Source organism: Panthera leo, chromosome D3 (genome assembly GCF_018350215.1).
Source record: "Panthera leo isolate Ple1 chromosome D3, P.leo_Ple1_pat1.1, whole genome shotgun sequence".
Taxonomy (NCBI): Eukaryota; Metazoa; Chordata; class Mammalia; order Carnivora; family Felidae; genus Panthera; species Panthera leo.
The window spans coordinates 2,957,668-2,979,901 of NC_056690.1; the positions used below are offsets into that span (position 1 = coordinate 2,957,668).

The window sequence follows — 22,234 nt, forward strand, 5'->3', positions numbered from 1 at the left end:
ATAGACAGGGGACCATAAACAGCCTCCAAAGTAGTACCCTGGCTTTCCCAGAGGGCAGGAAGGGACCCGGGGCTGGCAAAATACACCGTTCTGGATACATCTCCGTTAAGATATCTCCCACTCCCCAAGGCTGTGCAAGAGTGTCTTCGCAATCTTGAAAAAGCTCATCCCCCACTTGTATGTACAGGGCTGGGCTGACCAACCAGCCACCAGACACAGGAGACAAGGGCACCCTTGAACAAGGGCTGCTCTGAACGGAGATGTGCCCTAAGTGCATAAGGCGCAATGAGGTTTGAAGACAGTACAAAAACAAACCAGGAAAAAAGTGAACTATCTCATTTGTCATTTTTATATTGATGACATGTTGAAATAATAAGATTTTGGAGCTAGATGATGTACAATAAAGAACTTGGCCTTTGCACGTGACCTCTGGGAGATAATCTACATGATACATGATAGGAGTGTCTTTGTTTAGGGCAGGGCCAGTCACAACCAATGGGCTTAGGGTGGGGGCCGGCCATGCCACAAAGACCAACCGGGTCATTTAGGGTGGGAACTTGGAGTCAAGTGGCATCTGTCCACTTTGAACACTGGATTCCTGCACATGAGCTGTCAACCACCCAAACCTACAGAATGAAGCTCCAATAAAAATGTTGGACCCTCAACTTGGGTAGCTCCCTGGGTGGCTAATGCTCCATGCACATTGTCTTAGGTCAATGACCAGGGGGTGGAATGATTTGACTCCACGGGGAAGAAGGCAATGGCACCTTGGCCCTACACGGCTCTTTGTTTGGGCTGATTTGAGCCTGATAAAGACCAACCACAAGAATAAACCACAACCACGAGTAGAATAACGGTCAGTGAGTTCTGTGCAATCAGACGCAAATGCCACACATCTTTCTAATCTGAGATTATCGGAATTTGATTCCGGTTTGATAATAATTAGGTAGGATGCAGTAAACAACAACCCGAGTCAAGCCTGCTCCTGAAACGAAGGGACACAAAATTAAAAACAAAAGCTGTCAATTCAATAATGAAGAGTCAAACATAATTACTCAAAAACCATATCTCTGTTCAGAAGACCTAAGTAAAAAATCATCTGTACAAAAATCCATCTAAAATAATTATACAAACGCAGCTGAATAATGAAGCTTTACATTATTTATAGGTCGTTCTTTTTTATCTGTAGAAACTGATCAGATGAAGTATTGAGCAGAACTTTACTGAAAAATCATCCACCAAAAATAGCACAAAACACTATTAAAAACACAGGTTCATGTTCGAATTTAATAACTAACCCCCACCACTTTAAACTCTAAAACGAGATGCCTCCTTTCTTTAGTATCAGCTTTTATTATACGGTCTCTTATATCATCACCCCAGACTGAACATTTGCTTCCTGTTTGGTTTAAAAACAAAACAAAACAAAACAAAAAAACAAAACAAGCTTTTTGGTTATGCTACTTGCAAGAGACTCTTCTGAAAACAAAGACCACTGACCTGGGATTACAGTCCCTCTGGTGTGGCCATCTCCGTTTGAGAACGTGAGTGGTCTCAGGTCAGCTCCCAGACATAAGCTGTCCCTTCTACGGGCACGTCTGGGGCATCATCACCCCTACTGCCACACCCACCCAGACCGTGGCGGTTCTGTGCATTCGGTGCGGTCCTCACCACGTAGGAAATTGGACTCACGTAAGAATAACTGTCCCACTTGTCAGTTATCAGTGTGACACCAGTGACTCCCGGCTCTGTATCTCCAGCTGCGCCCTCTTCCCCGGGACAGCCGGATATTTACGACTGAGTCCCATATCTGTCTCAGATTCAGCGTGCCTGGGGCTCCCATTTCATTCTCCTTCCTTTCCCCATCCAAACTCCTTCAGTCGAGCTCGTCCAGAATTAGTTGATAAAAATCTTAAATCACGTTAATATTCTTGAGTCCCGCTTTACTCCTTCCTTTCATGCTTCCCACGGTCTTCCCACACAAAAATTTGTCCAGAACGTGGTACGTAGGTTTAAAAAAAAATCATTATCAAAGTGCATTTGTAGGTAAAATGGCATACATTTGCAGGTGAAATGGCGTGATTTTTTTTAATATTCCAGAAAATAAGTGTGTGCGTGTGTGTGCATGCACGTGTGTGAGAGCGTGTGCGTGTGTGAGAGTGTGTGTGACTGTGCATGTGTGCGTGTGTGTATGTATGTGTGCAGGAGCATGCATGTGTGTGTGAGTGTGCGTGCGAGCGGGAAGAATGACGGTGCATTAAGTAAGCACTGAAGGGTGTAAGCAGGTGGCAGGTAATGGGAGTTCACTCTTCTATTCCTGCTGCTTTTGCTTGTGTGGAAATTTCTACATTAAGAAGTTCTCAAGAAGGGTCCTTCCTTGGTAAATCCAATTCAACAAGCGTGTACTGAACACGAGGAGGTGTGACCCCTCTGGGGACGCACTAGCGATCCATACTTTGTCCCCGTCCTCAGGGAGCTCACAACCACACAGGGCGAAGGAGAGGACCGGCGCTAAGTGCATCCTTCCTTGTGTCCATGCCCTTGAAGCCCCTCCCATTATGAGGCAGACTCTATCTCCACTCCTTGACTTGCTTTGGCCAAACATTAGGCAAGCATCAGGTTGAAAGCTTTCACACCGGTGCCTGCTCTCTCCTGCTGCGGAGCCTCATGGGGGACAGCAGACCGGGGGGGGGGGGGGGGGGGGAGAGGCCTCAGTTGTCCTCACCATCCTAGCGAAGGCCCCAGCCGTGTTAGCAAGGTGGCCACCCCAGACTACCCAGCCTGGCTGAGCTGACCCAGGCGACGCAAAGAATAAATAACGAGTGTTTGATCTAAGGCGCTATGTTTGGTGTGGCTTGTTATGTAACAAAAATTAACACGTATCGTAAAGTGAACACATCTCTACTTAGGGTCAACGGACAGAGGTGACATTGGAGATGGAGAAGCTCGGGTGGGGGGGGGGGGGCTACATACAGATTCACAGACCCGGAACATACGCTTCAACAGGTAGAAGCTTCCTTTCCTGTCTGGCTTAACAGAAGACAGGCGGGGTCCCAGATCTGCTGCTCCATTGGACCTGTTTGAGGATGCTGTTTGGACTCAGGTATGTGAAGAAATGTGAAGAAATTCAGCATCTCCCTGAGAGGTCGCTGGAAAGGGGGGGGGGGGGCTTTCAGATCACTGCAAGCATTATTCTCAGATGCTTGCACCAAAACTCAACCAATGGGAATGTCCTAAAGGAACCCAAAATCGTATCATGCTCTGTTCCAGTAAAGTCCGTGGGTCCATCTTGCACTCTGGACGGCTACTTCACCTGTGCACGACTATGTCACATGCCACACCTCCGTCATCCGAAAAAGACCAGATTCCCTGAGCGGTGCAGATCTTCTGAATGTTGAGGCATTTCGTGACACAACATCGAAACAAAAATCTCATGTGTTAACATGACCAGGAGAGTCTTGTGTTAACATGACCAGGGAAGCTGTGGACCGCGTGGTGGCTTTCCGAAATTTTGATTTTTTTTTTGCTCGACAGGGCAAATGTTATTGTGGGCAACAGATAATGCCAGCCGTCTTGCTTACCGTGACTGGCTCGAGCCACTCGTTTGGAAGAAAAATGTCTGACAAATGCCCAAGCCTGTCTGCCAATCATTCAAGTATCTGGTTCCATTTGCGACTCAACCACACAAGCGCCTTTATCTCCAGATAAACACCATGCGTCACTCAGAAGGCAGCAGACAGCCTTAGGTATACTCCCTGTGTCATTACACAGGACATGAAGAAAACTTACATTCAAAGGTTGAGAGTCGATGAAATTAAACAATATTATTGGCTCAGCAAGGAAATCTTAAAGGGATTTCTTTTTTAAACTACAAGTGGGTGGTGTGAATAATCAGCTATTACTGGCTCCCACTGGTGGCCTTCATCGGGACTAAAGCGATCCGCGGGTTTTCTCAACACTGACTTCGCAATGGTGAGAAGGGTACACAGCGGCTTCCTGTTCTTACGCAAATAGGCTCCGCTTTGTGGAGACCCTGAAAGAGTCCCGGGATCCCCCAGGAGGACAAGCATCACTTCAGAGGACCAGCACGCCATGAGGACGCAGGTGGCCAAACTGGTACAACATGGAACTCAGGGCCAGGAAGCTCGTCGATCTTCCTTCTGAGATGTTCAATGTATTAAATTGCGCTGAAAAAGGCCACCTCCAGTTCCTGCCCGGGAAGCGTTTGACGTGAAGAAAGGAGGTGTCGCGCCCCGGCCGTGGGGGTGAGTGCACCCACGTGCCCACAGAATCCAGAGCTTTCGGTGAGGGACCTGCATCTGCCCTTGTCCCAACGCGGCAGCATACGAGCACCAAATCTTGCAGAAATCCCATAAAGAAAGTGCCTAGCCTGTAAAATACTCCCAACAGGAATAATGCAGACAAATGCTAAGGGCTTAAGTGCTGGGCACAGCGGGTGAGCTGGTGACCGAGGCTCCCTGCAGGTCCCCCCCGCCCCGAGAGCAGAGCCTTGTGCTTGTGGCTGGGGAGGCAAAGTGGCCTCTGGGTTGGCTGCTTCCATTTCCAGCCTGCTCTGCCAGGCCTTTCTGTGACTCCCCGCTGAGAACTCAGACTGCCACCAGCTCATTCCCCTGCCCCCCCTCCCCCCAGCCGTCTGAATAAAGAAGTCAATAAGGGAATTAACTTGCAGAGCTACGAAAAGTCCTCTACGCTTTAAAGCTCTTTGGATAAATGGTCCAACCTTGGAAATTACATCCACCGCCTAAAAGACTGTTGCTCTGCGTGCACCTGAGTTGGCTGCAACATTTGCAGCACAGCCTGTAAATCACCCAATCTGAGCACACAAAAGGAAAACAGAAATGTAAAAAAAAAAAAATCAGTGACGTCTTAAGGGTATCTACACAGGGGTGTCTGGGTGGCTCAGTGGGTTGAGTGTCCGACTTCGGCCCAGGTCACGATCTTGTAGTTTGTGAGTTTGAGCCCGCGTCGGGCTCTGTGCTGACAGCTTGGAGCCTGGAGCCCGCTTCAGATTCTGTGTCTCCCTCTCTCTCTGCCCCTAACCCACTCACGTTCTATCTCTGTCTCTCTCAAAAATAAATAAACAAACAAAAAAAAGAGCATCTACACAAATAAAAAACATCGATATACGGGAAACATAATACACTATTGTGGCCACAGTAAGCATTGTCCATGGGAACATCGTCAGTTCGAATCAAAGTGCCTTCAGCGCCCCCCCTCCCCCAACCTCACCAGCACGGCCCAAATAACATCACAAAATAAACACATACCCACTGTGCTTGTGCCATTTCCTTCATTGACTCTGTGAAGGCGACGGCAAATCTAGTAAAAGTGAACAAAAATGAGGAAAACAATTAGGGCAGAATTCAATTAGCATGACCATGGAACAGCTCTTTGGGACCACTTGTCAGAGACAGCAAGGCGCTGAGTTTCAGGTGCTATCAATCTCTATCACGTGTGGTCAGAGGCCATCAGGTTTAATCTCCACGCACATCGAAACAAGTTCGGTGTGCAAGGAATAAACAAATGAAGCTCAGAATTTCAATTTGTTGTTGTTGTTGTTGTTCCTGCCATGCAAGGTCAGGGAAGCCGGGAAAAAGCCGGAAAGCCAGAAGCGGGAGACAAGCAAAAGATCCAAGGACAGGCCATCTAGCCCTGACTGCAGCACAGGAGGACGGTGCTAACGTATTCAAAGTTTACTGAAGGCACGTGGTCACGGAATGTTCATGTCCACATTCGCTGAGCAATGGTGTTTCCAGAACTAGGGCTGGGTACACACGGGATGAGCCAGGGGCATCTCAGGGGGGCCCCCTGCCGGGAGAAATGGCTTAGGACTGGTGGGGCGTGTTGAAAGCATCCTCCCGGTGCTTTGCGCAAAGTGAATCCCCTCATTTGGCAAGCAGGACCGCCCCCCCCAACCCCCCCATGAGAGTATCGCTCTGCGCTGGACGCCCCCAGCCCTGCACTCGTGCCTGGCACCCGCACACCGGCAAAAACACCCGCGGACTGAACAAACCAACCAGCCAACGGAGGTGAGTCCTGCCGTCCATCCCAACAGGAAGAGCAGGTGCGTGGGGCCGAGAGCAGAAGAGGGGGGTCGGGCACCCTCGCCCAGGGGCTGTCCCCCCCCCACCCCGCCCCGTTACCCCTTCTGCCGGGGCGCCCCATTCGCTCTGGACCTAGGCGTCAAGGGGGTCAAGGCGTCAAGGGGGCAACGACAGCCTTGGGAAGGTTTGCGTCAGACAGAGGACACGTGCTGGGGCGCCCGGGTGGCTCAACCAGTTAAACATCCGACTTTGGCTCAGGTCATGGTCTCACAGCTCATGGGTTTGAGCCCCGCGTCGGGCTCTGTGCTGACAGGTGGGAGCCTGGAGCCTGCTGCGGATTCTGTGTCTCCTTGTCTCTCTGCCCCTCCCCTGCTCATGCTCTGTCTCTCTCTCTGTCTAAAATAAACAAACATGAAAACAGAAAGAAAGAAAGAGGGCACGTGTAAACGTCTCCGGAGCCAGCAGGACCACCGACTGAGCTCCATCGTTTCTGCTTCTTCTGGAGCGGCAGGTGACCCTTTCCTTCTCGGGGCCCCTCACTCACCACACAGACCCCTGCCCTGGGTTCACACCCACCCACCCAGCAGATAACCACTAAGAGAGCTTCTGACCCCACGATCCTAAGAAAATAAATTTAAAATAACATTAATAAATACATATTTATTTATTTTATTCATTTATTTATTTTGAGGGGGGCAGACAGAGGGGGCAGAGAGAGAGGAGAGAGAGGGAGAGAGAGAGGGAGAGAATCCGAGAGAGAGAGAGAGAGAGAGAGAGAGAGAGAGTCCCAAACAGGCTCTATGCTCAGCATTGCAGCCTGGCGTGGGGCTTGATCCCGTGACCCTGGGATCATGACCTGAGCCAAAATCAAGAGTCGGATGCTCAACCAACTGAGCCACCAGGTGACCCTAAAATAATGCACTTCTTACGAAAACGAGAAAACTACCGCTTTCCCACTTTCGGACGAATATCGCCATTTCAAAACATACGTTGACTCGTGATTTTGCTCGTGGAAAACATCTTTAGTAACACTGTAGCTCAAAGACCCTCTGAAATTATTGATGCTGAACCCTCTGACCCACCATCCCATGGGCTTTACCCATCACGTGCTACGTATTTCCTAGTGGCGAAACTATCTCTGAGGCAGTGTATCTCACATAAGCTCTTTTGCTCATTTGCTTGGCAACATTAGGTTTCTCTAAGGTGAGCCTGCACAATCCTTCACAAAACAATTTCCACAGGCCTCAAACCCCTTACTTAATTTAGTATTTACAAGTCCCAGATACTTACCACATTATAATACGACCCAAATAGCCGATGCTGAAGTAATTTTAATATTATACCAGAGAGGAAAAAGGTTCCAAACATTGGAAAAGTTCAAAAATAGACTTTATAAGAAAAATATAACTACTTTAAAAGTATTTGATTAAAAACAAAACTCATTATAAAGCTACACAAGTTCAATATTTTACAGAGAAGTACGCCGTGTGCTGTCCGACGGGGAATCTATGATTCATCCGACTTCCCACGCACGGGCTTCAATCAATACCCCCCCAGATGAAAATCAATGTGTTTTAATAACAACACAATGAATAATGCTAATGATAATACCACGAGATGAATTCATTCAATAATGTTTCTACCAAGCAGAATTATTTTCCTTCTGTAAGACCGTGCATAGCAAACTGCATGAATCAAAGGGTAATAGATTTTTAGGGCGTAAGAACAACATCAAGAAAACCTATAATGATAGATCACCTTTCAAGATAAACCCAAACTCTGTATACCTTTGTTTACCGTAACCCTCCTCTCTCTCTCCCTCCCTTTCTCTCCCTCTCTTTCCCTCCTTTCTCTCCCTCTCTTTCCCTCTTCCTCTCTCTCTCACTCTCCCTCTCTCTCTCCCTCCCTCTCTCTCCCTCTCTTTCCCTCCTTTCTCTCCCTCTCTTTCCCTCTTCCTCTCTCTCACTCTCCCTCTCTCTCTCCCTCTCTCTTTCCCTCCCTCTCTCTCCCTCTCTTTCCCTCCTTTCTCTCCCTCTCTTTCCCTCTTCCTCTCTCTCACTCTCCCTCTCTCTCTCCCTCTCTCTTTCCCTCCCTCTCTCTCCCTCTCTTTCCCTCTTCCTCTCTCTCTCACTCTCCCTCTCTCCCTTTCTCTCCCTCTCTCTTTCCCTCCCTCTCTCTCCCCCTGTTTCCCTCCTTCTTTCTCTCCCCCTCTCTCCCTTTCCCTCACACACACAGGTGCACACACACACACACACACACACACACACACACACACGCACACAGTAAACTGTCTATTTGGACTTGGTTGTGTCCCCACATTCACGTCCAGGACGTTGTCAGGAGGAACTGGGTCTGAAATGGACGAATACACCGCTGTAACCCCAGCTTTCAGGGGCAAGACTGACTCCCACCTTATAAAGAGGGGAGGGGGCTGCCTTAGGCTGCACCGTGGACCCTGGAGCGCTGTCTTTAAAGGGATTGGGAATGCTCCGGTGACATAAAGCTTCAGAGAGTTCTGGATTCCCTGACCGCGACTTCCCAGCTGGGAGAGGGGTAGAGACGGACCAGACATTTTGTGGTTGGCCATTTATTGGGGGCATGGGAGCAAACTAAATGTCCGTCGACAGACAAGTGGGTAAAGAAACTGTAGGGGCGCCTGGGTGACTCAGTCGGTTGGGCATCTGACTCTTGGTTTGGCTCAGGTCATGATCTCACGGTTCATGAGTTTGAGCCTCACGTCAGACTCTGTGCTGAAAGTGCAGAGCCTGCTTGGGATCCTCTCTCTCTCCTCTGTGTCTGCCCTCCCTGCCTCTCTCTCTCTCAAAATAAACAAATTAACTGAAAAATTTTAAGTAGTATATGTTTCACCAAAAAAAAAAAAAAAAAAAATGTAGAGAGCACATACAGTGACCTAATATTCAGCCTTGAAAAAAGAGGAAATCCTGCCATCTTGTAACAATACGGATGAAGGACATTGTGCTCTGCGAAGCAAGCCAGGCACGAAGGACACACACTGTATGGTCCCACTGACATGAGAGTCTAAAGGAGTCAAATGCAGACAAGCAGAGAGCAGGACAGTGGATGCCAGGGGCCGGGGGAGGGGGACACAGGAAGGTGTTCGTCAAAGGGCACCTCGCTGACAATCCCGCCGGTGACCCCTGTCCCTGACGGCTTCACATAGCTCAGAAACCCACGCGGCTCAGAGCCCTGCTCAGAACACTCCAGACACCCGCTTCGTGTGCCCAAGATCTGGGACCTGCCTGTGTTGTGCTACAGGACAGCAGGGCCCCGCCTTCCAGCCTGTTCTACGAAGCTTGGCCCAATACTAACCGTAGTTTATCCTCATGCCATGACTTGTTTACAGTGACTCTTCCTGGCAGAATTCAAACGTGCCGAGTGAAAGAAAGAAAAGAAATGAAACGCAGACACTGGCTTTATTATGTGAAGATGGAAACTTCTCAAACTACTGCCTCCTGAGTCTTTGGGTTTCGATGCACCAGGCCCCAAAGGGTTAACTCCCTCTCCCCCCCACCCCCTCCCCGGCCGTGAAGTTCTCATAGGCATTACCTGGCTTCTTCCAGGACTTTCCCCATCACTTTCTTCTTCTCTCCATGGTTAACATCTTCATTTAAATCGGTTCCACCGAAGATGATTCCAAAGGGAATCCCGTGACCTGCAAAATTATGACGGTTAGTGAGGCAGAGCGTGGCTTTGCCAACAGCCCTCGCCAGCCCACCCCCAAGCAATGGAAACCCGGGGACCATGTTTTGTTGTTTGTTTCATTTTATCCAGCTCGCCTGAGGAACAGAATAGGTATCCCTGTTATAAACATGACACGGGGATTGGTCATGTCAGACCACGGGTGCCAGGACTATTTTAAATCAATTAGCGTTAAATTTTAACAGGTGAAAGCCAGTGCCATGGCCACCATCCATCAGAGCCAAGCTCACTGGAGACGGGCTCATCCGGCATCTGTGACGGAGAAGGAGCAGTCCACGTGCAGCCAGGCTGGGGATAAGAGTAGCAGGTGCCGTGCTAGCGAGGGCCCAGGGGAGATGTAGGGCGCCCCGGGGCCACCATGGCTTCAGGGAGCATGATGCAGGGCTGTTGTAGGAACCCGAGCCATCCAAGACCCTGCACATGTAAAGGAAGAGGGGATCTGCCAGGGAGCGAGTCTGTTCTGAGTGAAACACTCTGGGCTGGTGACAGGCTGAGTCAGGGGACGTTGGATGAGCTCAGACGTGTGAGGCATCGGGTGTGTGCAGATCAAGCCACATGACGTGCTTAGCAGAAGCGACTCCCCAGAGGGACTTGCAGAGTCAGCCAAAAATTGCAGGAGACACTGGCCGGCAAACCACCAAACAGACCAGCTCTAACTGGAGTGTTCCTACTGGGATTTCTCAAACCAGCCATCCCGCCCGAGATTCAGTGTGTCGGTCACAGGGGACTCGCCTTCCCTCTTATTCGCCCGAGAATTCTTTCTGTCAGTGCAAATTAGCACATTCCGTCTTTTTTCCTCTCTGGCAAGGTGGCCCTTTCCCTGCAATCTGACGGCTAAGGATTCAGCCTCTAGATACTCAGCCCAAGAATCGCGCCCACGGGCACCACGAGGTGGCTGGGGAAAGCAAAGATGGGAAGCAACTCAGATACATCAGTGAAGACCAGCCTTTAGCAAAAAAGAAAAAGAAGAAGAAGAAAAAAAGAGGGGCACCTGGGTGGCTCAGTCAGGTAAGTGTCCGACTTCGGCTCAGGCCATGATCTCACGGTTTGTGAGTTCGAGCCCCGCGTCAGGCTCTGTGCTGACAGCTCGGAGCCTGGAGCCTGCTTCAGATTCTGTGTCTCCCTCTCTCTCTGCCCCTCCCCCACTCTGTTTCTCTCTCAAAAGTAAATAAACATTAAAAAAATTAAAAAGAAAAAGAAACAAGAGATGCATATGTTTTGTGTGTGTGTGTTTACACTGACACAAAAAGACTCAAAACAATCTACTGTCACATGAGAAAAATCAAGTGCAGACTGGCATATATATATATATGTGTATGTATATACATATATACATACACATATACATATACATATATAAATACACATTTGTATATATGTATAAGTTCTGTGAAAGAATACACAAAATACTGGTTGTCATTGCCTCTGGACAAGGGACCCACAAGGCCACAGATCTGGGATGGGAGGGAAACTTACTTTTCACTCTAACATTTTATGTGGTCGGTGCTGTTTACCATGGACAGGTATGCCCTTTTCCAAAACCACAGATGGTTGTAGAAAACCACTCCCGGTAGAGATAAGTCACGGCGTGTCATGGGTGTGGACTTCTGGGGATGCTGAGACAGGGGGAATGGGTTTAGCATGTGGGACGGACACCGATCTTTGGGGACGGGAGGGAGGTATGAGGTGGGAAGAATAATGGGCCCCAAAGATGTCCATTCCTAATTCCTGGATCCTAAGAATGTTTCAGGGGAGAGGCAGGTTAAGCTATTTAGAATCGAGGGGGCCAGTCAGCTAACCCTAAAATGCGAGAGATCATCCTGGATTACCGAGGCAGGCCAGTGTAATCACGGGGGCCTTACAGGTGGAAGAGGCGGGCCAAAGAGCTCCCAGGGCCGCCATGTGAGGAGGACCAGACTGGCCCTCACCGGCTCTCGGGATGGGAGTGCGTGTCCCTCCAGAAGGTGGAAAATAAGGAAACAGATTTGCCACCAAAGCCTCCGGAGAGAAACACAGCCCCCACCAACATCTTGGTTTTAGCCCCATGAGATCCCTTTCAGCTCTGTGACCTGGCGAGCTGGAGAACCATACATGTGTGCTGTATTGTGCCCCTGGGCTTGTGGCGAATTGTGACAGTGCCGACAGGGGGCGGATATGGATGGCATCCCCCTGACAAAAACTGCCACTTTAGGAGGGGAAAGAAAATCGCAGAGGAAGTCTCGTTCCTTGAAATCTCCAAAGACCGAACAGTGGACACCTGAAAGATATTACACCGAGTAATCACAGAAGCTGCTCGAAAGTTGTGAGAACGTTCCGGAATGAAAATGATCAGCCCCGCTAGTTAATTAAGCCAACTGGCAAGCGCTCCCATATATCAAACCTAATTTAGTAGGAAAAACATCAGACTTTAACACCAGACCACCCTGGCTCAGAATCCAGGTTCTCTAACGCTTGGAAAACGCGTAACTGAGTGAGTCGCTGAGTTTTTCTGAACCTCAGCCATCTCGTCTGTGAAATGGAGGCCACAACTGGCTGACGTACTCGGGAGATTAAATGGCTCCCTGCATAAGCCATACGGGTACAGCATGGACTCCACGTGATACAGTATCAGCGTGCTTCACGCCGAACAAGTTTCGAAATACATAAATCCGGGAGCCGTCTGAATTAAGTCAGCACCTGGGAGAATGGAATGTGGGATATTTCATTTACTTCTCTATCTTTTTCTCAACACTTGTTCTATGGTTAAGAAAACAAAGCAACGCTCCCAACATTCTAGAAGTCCTCTGCTATGGCATGATGTGTATAAATGTCTGCAAACTCCTACTGACCCTTCAAAACCTCCCTCAGCCATGCCCTTCTCGCTAAAGTCTTCTCCAAGTTCCTCAGAAGTCACCCACCCCACTTGGATGCCAGGCCATGTATCGTAAGGCTTTGGGATTGATCTGTAGGTTGGAAAATCCTGGAGAACAGGAATTGTGGCTTATTAGTTTTGTACCCCTTGCTCCTAATACGATACCTGCTAAAAGTTCAATCTTCCAACAGCACTTGTGGAAATGAGCTGAGCCTGACAACTGGGATACAAACTATTTCCAAGTGCATTTACTCAGAGCCACCCAAGTGGCTGGTCATATTCACAGATCAGTGGCTCTGCTAGAAATGTCTCATTCCCAATAGTCTGCTGGGAAGAAACACCACAGGTTCCTGAACCCAGCTCCTTTATCAGCCACACAGCACCACCTGCTTCCTCACCAGGTTCAAGCCCGAGCAGATTCTCAACGAGAAACGGAGAAAGGGCGTCATCAAAACGCTTCTCATGCAGCTTCCTGCCAACGTCAGGTCACCTGGGAAACTTGCTTGGTGCGCCATTTAGGGCATACGAAGGAGACCCCAGGGGGCGTCCTGCACAAGAGCAGGCTTCTATTATATTTTAGACAAGGGTAGCTGTGAAGTTCTGTTCCCATATACTTGAACGACTGGTGGGTATACACGTCAAAAGTCTTTCACAGACGTGTCCAGGAGGGAAGAACAAATACAATGTGTTACTTTGAAAGCTAATCTGGTCATTGGTCCGTCGCTTAAATAAAGCATTGAAATTCATATGTTTTTTTTTTAATAACTGCATTGCACCTGGAATATAGCTGCAGTAAATATTCATACTGTGAATGTGCTTTTTCTCATCCCTTGACTATTGGTCTTAGCAACTGCGATTACCTAATTATCCGCTCAGCAAATACTGGTTTTAAAGCGAAAAGTGAACTTCCATTTGTCCATGCCGTGAAGGTTTTATTTAGATATATTTACTGTGCCCAGACATACACAAGTGACGAGTGACGAGCGACTGTTGGGCAGTATGCATCGGCGGCAGCTGTAAAAATGCACACGCCTGGGAGGCTGCTGTGCCACTCTGAGAAAATCCTAGAGACGGGTTCCCAAGGTTCCTGCAGAAACTGGCTCATCACAACATCGCTCACAGTTGAGGGGCAAAATGGAAGTAAGACGTGGCCGTTCATAATCACGCCGTCGAAGACCATTCAGTGATGGGGAAACGTCCCTGATGTGTTGGTAGGTAAACCAGACTGTGGAACTGTCATAGGATCAGCTTTTATTATTTATTTGTTTATTTTATTTAAATTCAAGTTCGTTAACATACGATTTAGTCTTGGCTTCAGGAGCAGAACCTACTGATTCATCTCTTACCTACAACACCCAGTGCCCATCCCGAAAGTGCCCTCCTAATGCCCATCCCCCATCTAGCCCATTCCCCCCCACCTCCCCTCCATAAACCCTCAGTTTGTTCTCTGTATTTGTCTCTTAGGGTTTGTCTCCCTCTCTGTTTTCATCTTATTTTTCCTTCCCTTCCCGTATGTTCATCTGTTGAGTTTCTCAAATTCCACGGATGAGTGAAGTCATATGATATCTTTCTCTGACTAATTTCGCTTCACATAATACCCTCTAGTTCCATCCACGTTGTTGCAAATGGCAAGATTGCATTCTTTTTCATTGCCGAGTAGTATTCCATTGTGTATAAACCACATCTTCTTTATCCATTTATCAGTCAATGGACATTTCAGCTCTTTCCATGATTTGGCTATTGTCGAAAGCGCTGCTATAAACATTGATCGTGGTTTTTAAAATACACACACAAATTGCAGAGAGAGGGAGACTGGACATTACCAGACATTTATAGCAACTACCACAGTGCTTGGCACAGGCAACAATTCATGGTTTTTTTTTTAAAGAAGTTGCAAGTTTATATTGAAGAGTGTATCTTGTTTTATAAACTTAATTTTGAAAAAAAAACAAAATAAATAAAAACAAACACATAGAACAGTGGTTATGTCTGGGTAGTGAAACTTGGAGTGCTGTATTTCCTTCTTTGTGTTTTTATGAAGTTTCCAAATCCTGCTTATATGTAATTTTAAAAAACCAATAATTGCCATATATTTTTTTATTCAAAAATTTTTTTATGTTTTATTTATTTTTGGGAGAGAGAGAGAGAGAGAGAGAGAGGGAAAGACATCGTGAGCAGGGGAGGGACAGAGACAGAGGGAGACACAGAATGGGAAGCAGGCTCCAGGCTCTGAGCTGTCAGCATAGAGCCCGACGTGGGGCTCGAACTCACGGACTGAGTGAAGTCGGACACTTAACCGACTGAGCCACCCTGGGGCCCCTAAATGCTATATATTTTAAAAGATAGTTTAATCTAATGAAGACCGTTTCAGAAACATAGCACAGAACGGAATCCTACGCAGCCAGCTACCAGCACTGGGCGGCGTCCGTGGTCCAGGGCACAGAGACAGCACGGGGTGGCCACACGGTCCCGGGCATGGAAACCCCCAGACACGGTAAGTGAAAGTCACCAGGTGCGTGGCGCCGTCTCGACTTGCCGACTGCGGTTCTAATGCTTTCTGTGGTTTGCTGCTCAGAGGAGGGGCTGACTTTCAAAGAGATGACCCTCGGGAGTAAATGAATAAATGGCGTGTAGCTACCATAAAGACAGCAGCTGGGAATAAACACATGAAAGTCTAACTAAATCTACCAAGGGGGGCGCTGTTTCACTTCTCCACCTTTGGGACCGCCAGCAGTAAGATCCTTTCCCTTGTGCAACAGGCTTCGGGAGGGTTTCCTTCCTCCTACCAATCGTGAGAGTAAAGCACAGCCTTGGGCAACATTGTGCATTTCCTCCATTTATCTGAAAGAAAGGCCAAGCATGGTAAAATTGAGAAAAACTGAAGTTTGCAGGGAAAAACCCGGGGCCGTGACCAGAGTGAGGGCGAATCGGTCCTCCCATCTGCTGGTTAAGCACGGACGGGAGTAGCCTTTCTAGAGGGCGACTTGTTGGTGTCCATCCAGGCGAGGAATACACAGTCCTCTGGCCGCTGGTTTATTCAGAGGATTCACTCCACCAGTGTCCCCACAGAGTGAAGTGCAAGATGTGGTCAGAGCTGCCGTGGCGTTACTTGTGAGAGCAAGACCTGGAGAGACTTTTAATAAACACGACGCGTCCTTCCGGAGGTATATACCGCACAGCCGGGAAAAAGAGCGAGGCAGAAGTAGCCCCACTGATCTGGAAAGGTCTCTGAGATGTGTCGTGCAGATGCTGAGTCACCCACTTGTGGGCACAAAACACGCTCCACGCGTGCGTGTGCAAGACATTTAAAAACCAGACATAATTTTATAGACAAAAATACAGCTGAAGGCCAACAGAATCACCAGCCTCAGGGCCTGAAGCCTTGTGAGTGCACAGCACCTACAACAGCCAGTGACAACCTCGTGAAGGTTCCCAAGGAGCTTGAAGAGCCGTGAACTTTATCTTGGCCTCCACGACGCAAGTCACACTGTTCCTTCTCCTATTTTGAGATCAACCTCAGACTCTGTGTCCCGGGACACTTGCGACAGAATCCGCCGTCACAAGCTTGTTCAGCAGAAAAGAGCCCTCCGGGAGAAACGCTCTCGGGAACATCTTCCCTGCTGGCAGAAAACAATTCATGCTGATGGTTCCAGGCAGGGTGGCAAAAATGCGGAAGCACAGGTGTATTCTCATAGGGTTAGAAGCTGAGACGTCCGTGTAGAGATATTTGCTGCAATGACGGTGGGAGAAAATAACTGACGACAACTTGCGCGCCCGCTGATTGAAGCCTGGTTAGATGATGGCTCTCCCGTGCACGGGATGCTAGGCAAGTGCTGACACAAGGTGGTCTATACCTGTGCTGCTGTGGGAAAGCCTCCCAGAGGCACTGTTAGATGGTGAAAAGCAAGATGCTCAGAATTTGTAGATGCTCAGAATTTGCTTCAGCAAGAAGCTCCCATTCATGCTTTTGTGGAGGAGATCGTACAAATACGCGCACGGGCTCCCGTGGCGGCCAGCCTCCAAGGTGGCCAGCGCCTGGCGGTCACGCTCGGCGGGGCCCCTGCCCACCTTGAAGACGGCTGACCCGTGTACCCGTGTAACCGGCAGAGGCTATAGACCTCACGCCGTATGGCTTCGAAGACTGGCTCATAACAGACAAACCAGCTTCCCGTGTGCCCTCTCTTGGAGAAGCTGACCGCCATGTCTTGAGGACACCCCAGAAACCTCGGCAGAGGCCCGCATGGCAAGGGACTGAGGGCTTTTGTCAACAGCCGTGCGACAGCGCCACCTTGCAAATGAAACGGCTCACGCGGGACTGGTCAGGCCTCCAGATGACGCGGCCCCGGCCTTGGCATGTGGTAAGGAGTCTCGACTGCAGCCTTGCCAGACCCCTGAGACAGAATCCCCGGCGAAGCTGATTCTGATTCCAGACCCACAGAAGCGATTCGGATGGTACGTGTATCGCTACATGCTGCTCACCTTTGGGGGTAATTTGCCAGGTACTGACAGAGAACTAGTCCAGGACTTCTAACACAGTTCCCGGAAAGCACACCAGAAAATGATAAGTAGTTGCCTCGGGGGATAAGAAATTCGACAGGTGGAATAAGAATTGGGAGAAAGGTTTGCTTTTTGTGCTGTATCATCCTGTTATGTTCGCGCTACACTGAAGGGAGGTTTTAACACGTGCGTGTGGCAGCTTCAATTGTATAGAGTATACTGGGGTTTTTTTTTTAATGTTTATTTATTTATTCTGAGAGGGAGAGAGAGGGAGAGAGAGGGAGAGAATCCCAAGCAGGCTCTGCACCATCAGGGCAGAGCCCGACGTGGGGCCCGATCTCGCGAACCGTGAGATCAGGACCTGAGCCAAAATCGAGTTGGACACTTAACTGAGCCGCCAGGAGCCCCTACAAAGAGTACATGGCAGAATGCGCCCAGATAGGACACGAGCATCCAGACAGGACGCCGCTCCCTGCGGTGGGCGCGGGAGGCAGCGGGGAGAGCCCGAGAACAGGAAGTGACTTGGACGCTGTGTTCAGAAGCAGGCCGTCACCGTTGGCCATGACGCTTCCGAAACTTTCAGAAGCTTGGCGCGTTTTTCCGACTAGAGCTGCACTCCCGTGGATAACTGGGGCCCTCAAGTGACACACAAGCTCCCGAAATGTGTCACTGGTGCCATGTCAGTTAATTCACGTGTGGAAAAAGGCGCGCGTTGTGCAGCTAAGACGAAATGATCTGTTCTGCCTTCACTTGGGGGTCTCTGTGCTCTCGCTGACGTCAAGCTGGCCTCGTGAGTGTTAACAAGAAATATCCCGAACTTGGGGCGCCTGGGTGGCGCAGTCGGTTAAGCGTCCGACTTCAGCCAGGTCACGATCTCACGGTCCGTGAGTTCGAGCCCCGCGTCAGGCTCTGGGCTGATGGCTCGGAGCCTGGAGCCTGTTTCCGATTCTGTGTCTCCCTCTCTCTCTGCCCCTCCCCCGTTCATGCTCTGTCTCTCTCTGTCCCAAAAATAAAAATAAAAAACGTTGAAAAAAAAATTAAAAAAAAAAAAAAAAAGAAATATCCCAAACTGTAGCTACACCCAAAAGAGGGACTGTGTGCACGTGCTTTCAATGACCCTGGGAAGCAGCGTCGGAAGGTCCCGCGTGCAATGATCGGTTAATTTCTCAGAGAGGGTACTGTTGTTCACCTTCACTATTTACCAGTCAAGAGCTCGTACTCTGTGAAGCTACACTAAATACTACGCGGCTCTGGGCCAAGGAGAGAGAAGTACATCATTTCTGTGCAGCGGTGAAGGTTTGTGCCCTGTCGGTGCCCGGACAGCTGGTAAGCTTTATTTCTGGGTGTGTCTGTGAGGGAGTTTCTGGGCAGGATGAATCAGCATTCCAGTGTGATGCAAGCGGGTCCTACCCAATCTGCCGGAAGCCCAGATAGAACAAGAAGGCGGAGGAAGAGCAAATTCACTCTCTCTGTTGAGCTGAGACAGCCCTCTTCCTTCCCCTGTGCCCGGACATCCCAGTGCCTGGTTCTCGGGCTTTCAGGCTCAACCAGCCACTCACGCCAGCCGCCCCTCCGATTCTCAGACCTCCAGACTCAGACTGAAATGCAGCACGGGCTGTTCTGGTGTTTCCAGCCTGCCGACGGCAGACCATGAGACCTCGGGGCCTCTGCACTCACACAAGCCACTCGCCATAAATCTCGTCTTAAATGTGTCTCTCCACGTCCCCTGGGTCTTGTCTCTCTGGAGAGCCCTGCCTAACGCACCAGTAGAAAAGATAGCCCCAAAGCTTTGTTCGCTGCCCACTGGACATGAATAGCAAACTAATTCTGATGTTCTGTGTTACATCACCTATTTAACACCCAGTTCCTCGAATGGAATGGTATTTAAGCGGGCTTTGGGATCTCAGTGTTGGGTGCAGTTTTTCATGCGTGCCTGTTCTGTGTTTGCAAAAGACGCGTATGTTTAACTCCTGAAAGTTATACTTTGAGTTACAAGATGTACGTCGAAGGCGTTGAGGATAGGAGCTGTCAGTACAGCAGAAGACCTTCAACACCCATCGGTCCCCAACTGGCACGGTTATGTCATTTTAGAAGGTTACTCACAAAGAAGGCCAGAGCAGAAAGACGATTGTGTCCCCCCCAGTTTCGAACCGGATGAACAGGATAAACCGTTTCAGCTGTTTTGTCTGGGGTTGTGCGTGCGTCTGGTTCTCATGACTTTTGGTGTGTCAACTTTGACGAGAAAGACGGTTACCTTGCAGGAGTCTGCCTCCTCTGTACAGATGAAGGGCCACTGCTGCCTCCAGGCTCTCGGCCTCGATGAGCTTGGCGATTTCAGACGAGCTTTCCAAGTCGGAGGCATCTTTCAGAATACACACGTGGCCTGCAGCCTCCAGGTGGTCCCTTTATCGACAAATACAAACAGAGGGAGGAAGAAAAAGGAGGTAAAAGGTAAATATACCACAGGCAGCCGCTACGACTGAGATCTTGAATCCAAAGGTTATTTAAGTCAAAAAGTTAAGAAACGTATTTTCTGAATTGTCCTGTAAGGGGCAATCCTCCCAAAATACAGGACAAGGCTCATAGCCACTGACAACAACCATTCACCCACCCAGGGTCCGGTCCCTGGGACTGTGGTCAGGACCAAGGCCAGCGGGTTGAAGGGCTAATTCAGGAAGTCTCTGCAGCCCTGAGACAAAGGACACGCATTTTTCAGTGGCATTTGCTGTGCCAGAAAGCTCCGTGTTTTATGTCCTTGATTCCACTTTTTTCTCCTGTCCCTTAATTATGGATGATACCCAAAGTTTGCTTTTAGGCATCTAAAATTCAGCTATTTTTTTAAAGTTTATTTATTTATTTATTTTGAGACACAGAGAGAGAGAGAGAGAGAGCACAAGCAGGAGGTGGGTAGAGAGAGAGAGAGAGACAATCCCAAGCAGGCTCTGCACTGTCAGCACAGAGTCTGACGTGAGGCTCAAACTCATGAACCGTGAGATCATGACCTGAGCCAAACCAAGAGTCAGATGCCCAACTGACTGAACCACCCAGGAGCCCCTAAAATTCAGTTCTTAATAGAGACTTCAAAAGACATTTCATGGCCTTTCCATTCTACCTCAAAAATATCTTTCACACGTGTCTTTCTTCTCATCCTAGTTCAGTTCCTTGTAACATAAATCTAGAATATAAATCTGATTAAAAAAAACTTTCCGAATGACAACAGCATGAGCAAAATCAAAAGACAAACAGAAAACTGGGGAAAAAAAACTACTTATAACACTTACAAAAGGAAAGAAGCAAATCTGCTTCATAAATAAAGAGCTCTCATAGATCAATAAGAAGAAAAAAACAGGTAACAACTCGATACCAAAATAGGCATGGACCTAAGTCACAGTGCATAGAAACAGAAATTCAACTGGGGTTCTTAGATACAGGAAATGGTGGCCAACTTTAGTCGTCTTTTTAACAAAGAATGTCTGTAAAGATCAAAAGTCTGCCTAAGGCTTTGTGAAATAAACACCCCTCTGCATCATTTCTGAGCAGGTAAACTGGTACAACCTCTTTGGTGGGCAACGAAGCAACAGCTAGCACACTTAAAATGCACAAACTCGGTGACCAAACACCTCCACTTCCAGGAATTAATTCCAAAAACACACTTGGATGTGAGTGCAAACACGTGCATCCATGAAGAGGCTCCTCGGCTGTGTTTCACCTACCGAAAAGCCTGGAAGTGACCTCAGTGTGCGGCAGAGGGGACCGGTTACATGATGGCACGTACAAGACAAGCTCTCCGGCCATTAAAGCTCCGCTGCCCTCATGCAGTAGACCTCTGCAAAGCACAGTGGAACCCTTGAGCAACATGGGACTTTGGGGTGTCACTCCCGCTCCACGCAGTTGAAAATCCACGTATAACGTTGATTCCTCCAAAACTTCCCTGACAGCCTGTTGCTGGCTGGAAGTCTTACTAACAACACACACACACGTCCATTAACCCAGAACTTGTATGGTACGCGTAGGATATACCGTATTCTTAACAATAAACTAGGGAAAAGAAGATGTTATTCAGAGAATCATAAAGAAGAGGAAACACAGTTACAGTCCTGTACTGTATTTGGAAAAAAAACAAAAACAAAAACAACTCTGGATGTAAGTGGACCGGTGCAGTGCAAACCCCATGTTGTTCCAGAGTCAGCTGTACTTGGGAATCAACTGCCGTATACATGGGATACGTGGTTAATGAAAAGAGCCAGGGGAAGAATACTTTGTATGTATGTAGTGTGCGTGCCCAGAATATCTGTAGGGTGAGTAAGAAATGGGAGGATTGTGTCTCCAGAGGAGACACTGGATACTTTTACCACGGGTAGATACTATGTTTTACCATTGTCGCAGGCACGTGTGCATGAGTACTTAGAATGAACCGACCCAGGTCTCCCTTGACTGAAACCCTCAAAGGGCTCGGGGTCACCAGCTCAGCTGCGAGAAGGGGGCCCACATCTGTCTCGCCACCTGAATGAAACAACGGCTGAATGGGTCTCCGGGATGAAGTCCAAATGCCTTGGCCTAGCACACAGCGCCGTCAACAGCCTGTATGCCCTGCCAGTGCCTGCCAGCCGCACCCCCACCCCCCACCCCCCCACCTGAGCTCCAGACCTGCCTTCCACCCGCAGGGCACCCGACGCATGCATTCTGCGTCCCCATGGCCACGACAGGCCATTTCCTGATGCCAGCTCTTCTCAGTGACATCCAACAGCCCCTGATCGCATTACACATCTGTCTCTCCATCACGCTGAGCCTCTCTCTCTCTTTCTCTCTCTCTCATGATCCTTCTGAGCCGCAGATAAGGGAGTCACGTTGCACGTCAGCTTTGATTACAAAGCCAGCCCGTAGGTGACGACCAAACACACTTAAAATTACACTCGAGCATCTTAGATCACCCAGAAGTCGCTGTAGTACAAAGTTCAAGTCCAACAAAGCCTTTTTTCTGCTTGTTTTTACTGCAACAATAAAATGGCTTGTTATTTCTTCAGCTAAACACCGGGTGAATTAGTTGGCTGGCGTTTAGGAGCAATAGTGTAAGGAAAAGAACAAGGAAAAGAATAAAAGA

At 48.8% G+C, this 22,234-nt stretch overlaps 1 protein-coding gene across 4 annotated transcripts in view; it reads right to left on the minus strand.

The window, feature by feature from the left end:
* The window catches only part of GLT1D1 (glycosyltransferase 1 domain containing 1), a 90,941-nt gene that overhangs the window by 48,592 nt on the left and 20,115 nt on the right, over nt 1-22,234 (minus strand). For all 4 annotated transcript variants that reach the window (XM_042910629.1, XM_042910627.1, XM_042910628.1 and 1 more), the window contains 3 exons: nt 19,388-19,536; nt 9,633-9,738; nt 5,289-5,340 (listed from right to left, as the gene is read on the minus strand). In XM_042910629.1, the coding sequence (XP_042766563.1) occupies nt 5,289-5,340; nt 9,633-9,738; nt 19,388-19,536 (307 nt within the window). The remainder of the gene's footprint in view (nt 1-5,288; nt 5,341-9,632; nt 9,739-19,387; nt 19,537-22,234) is intronic.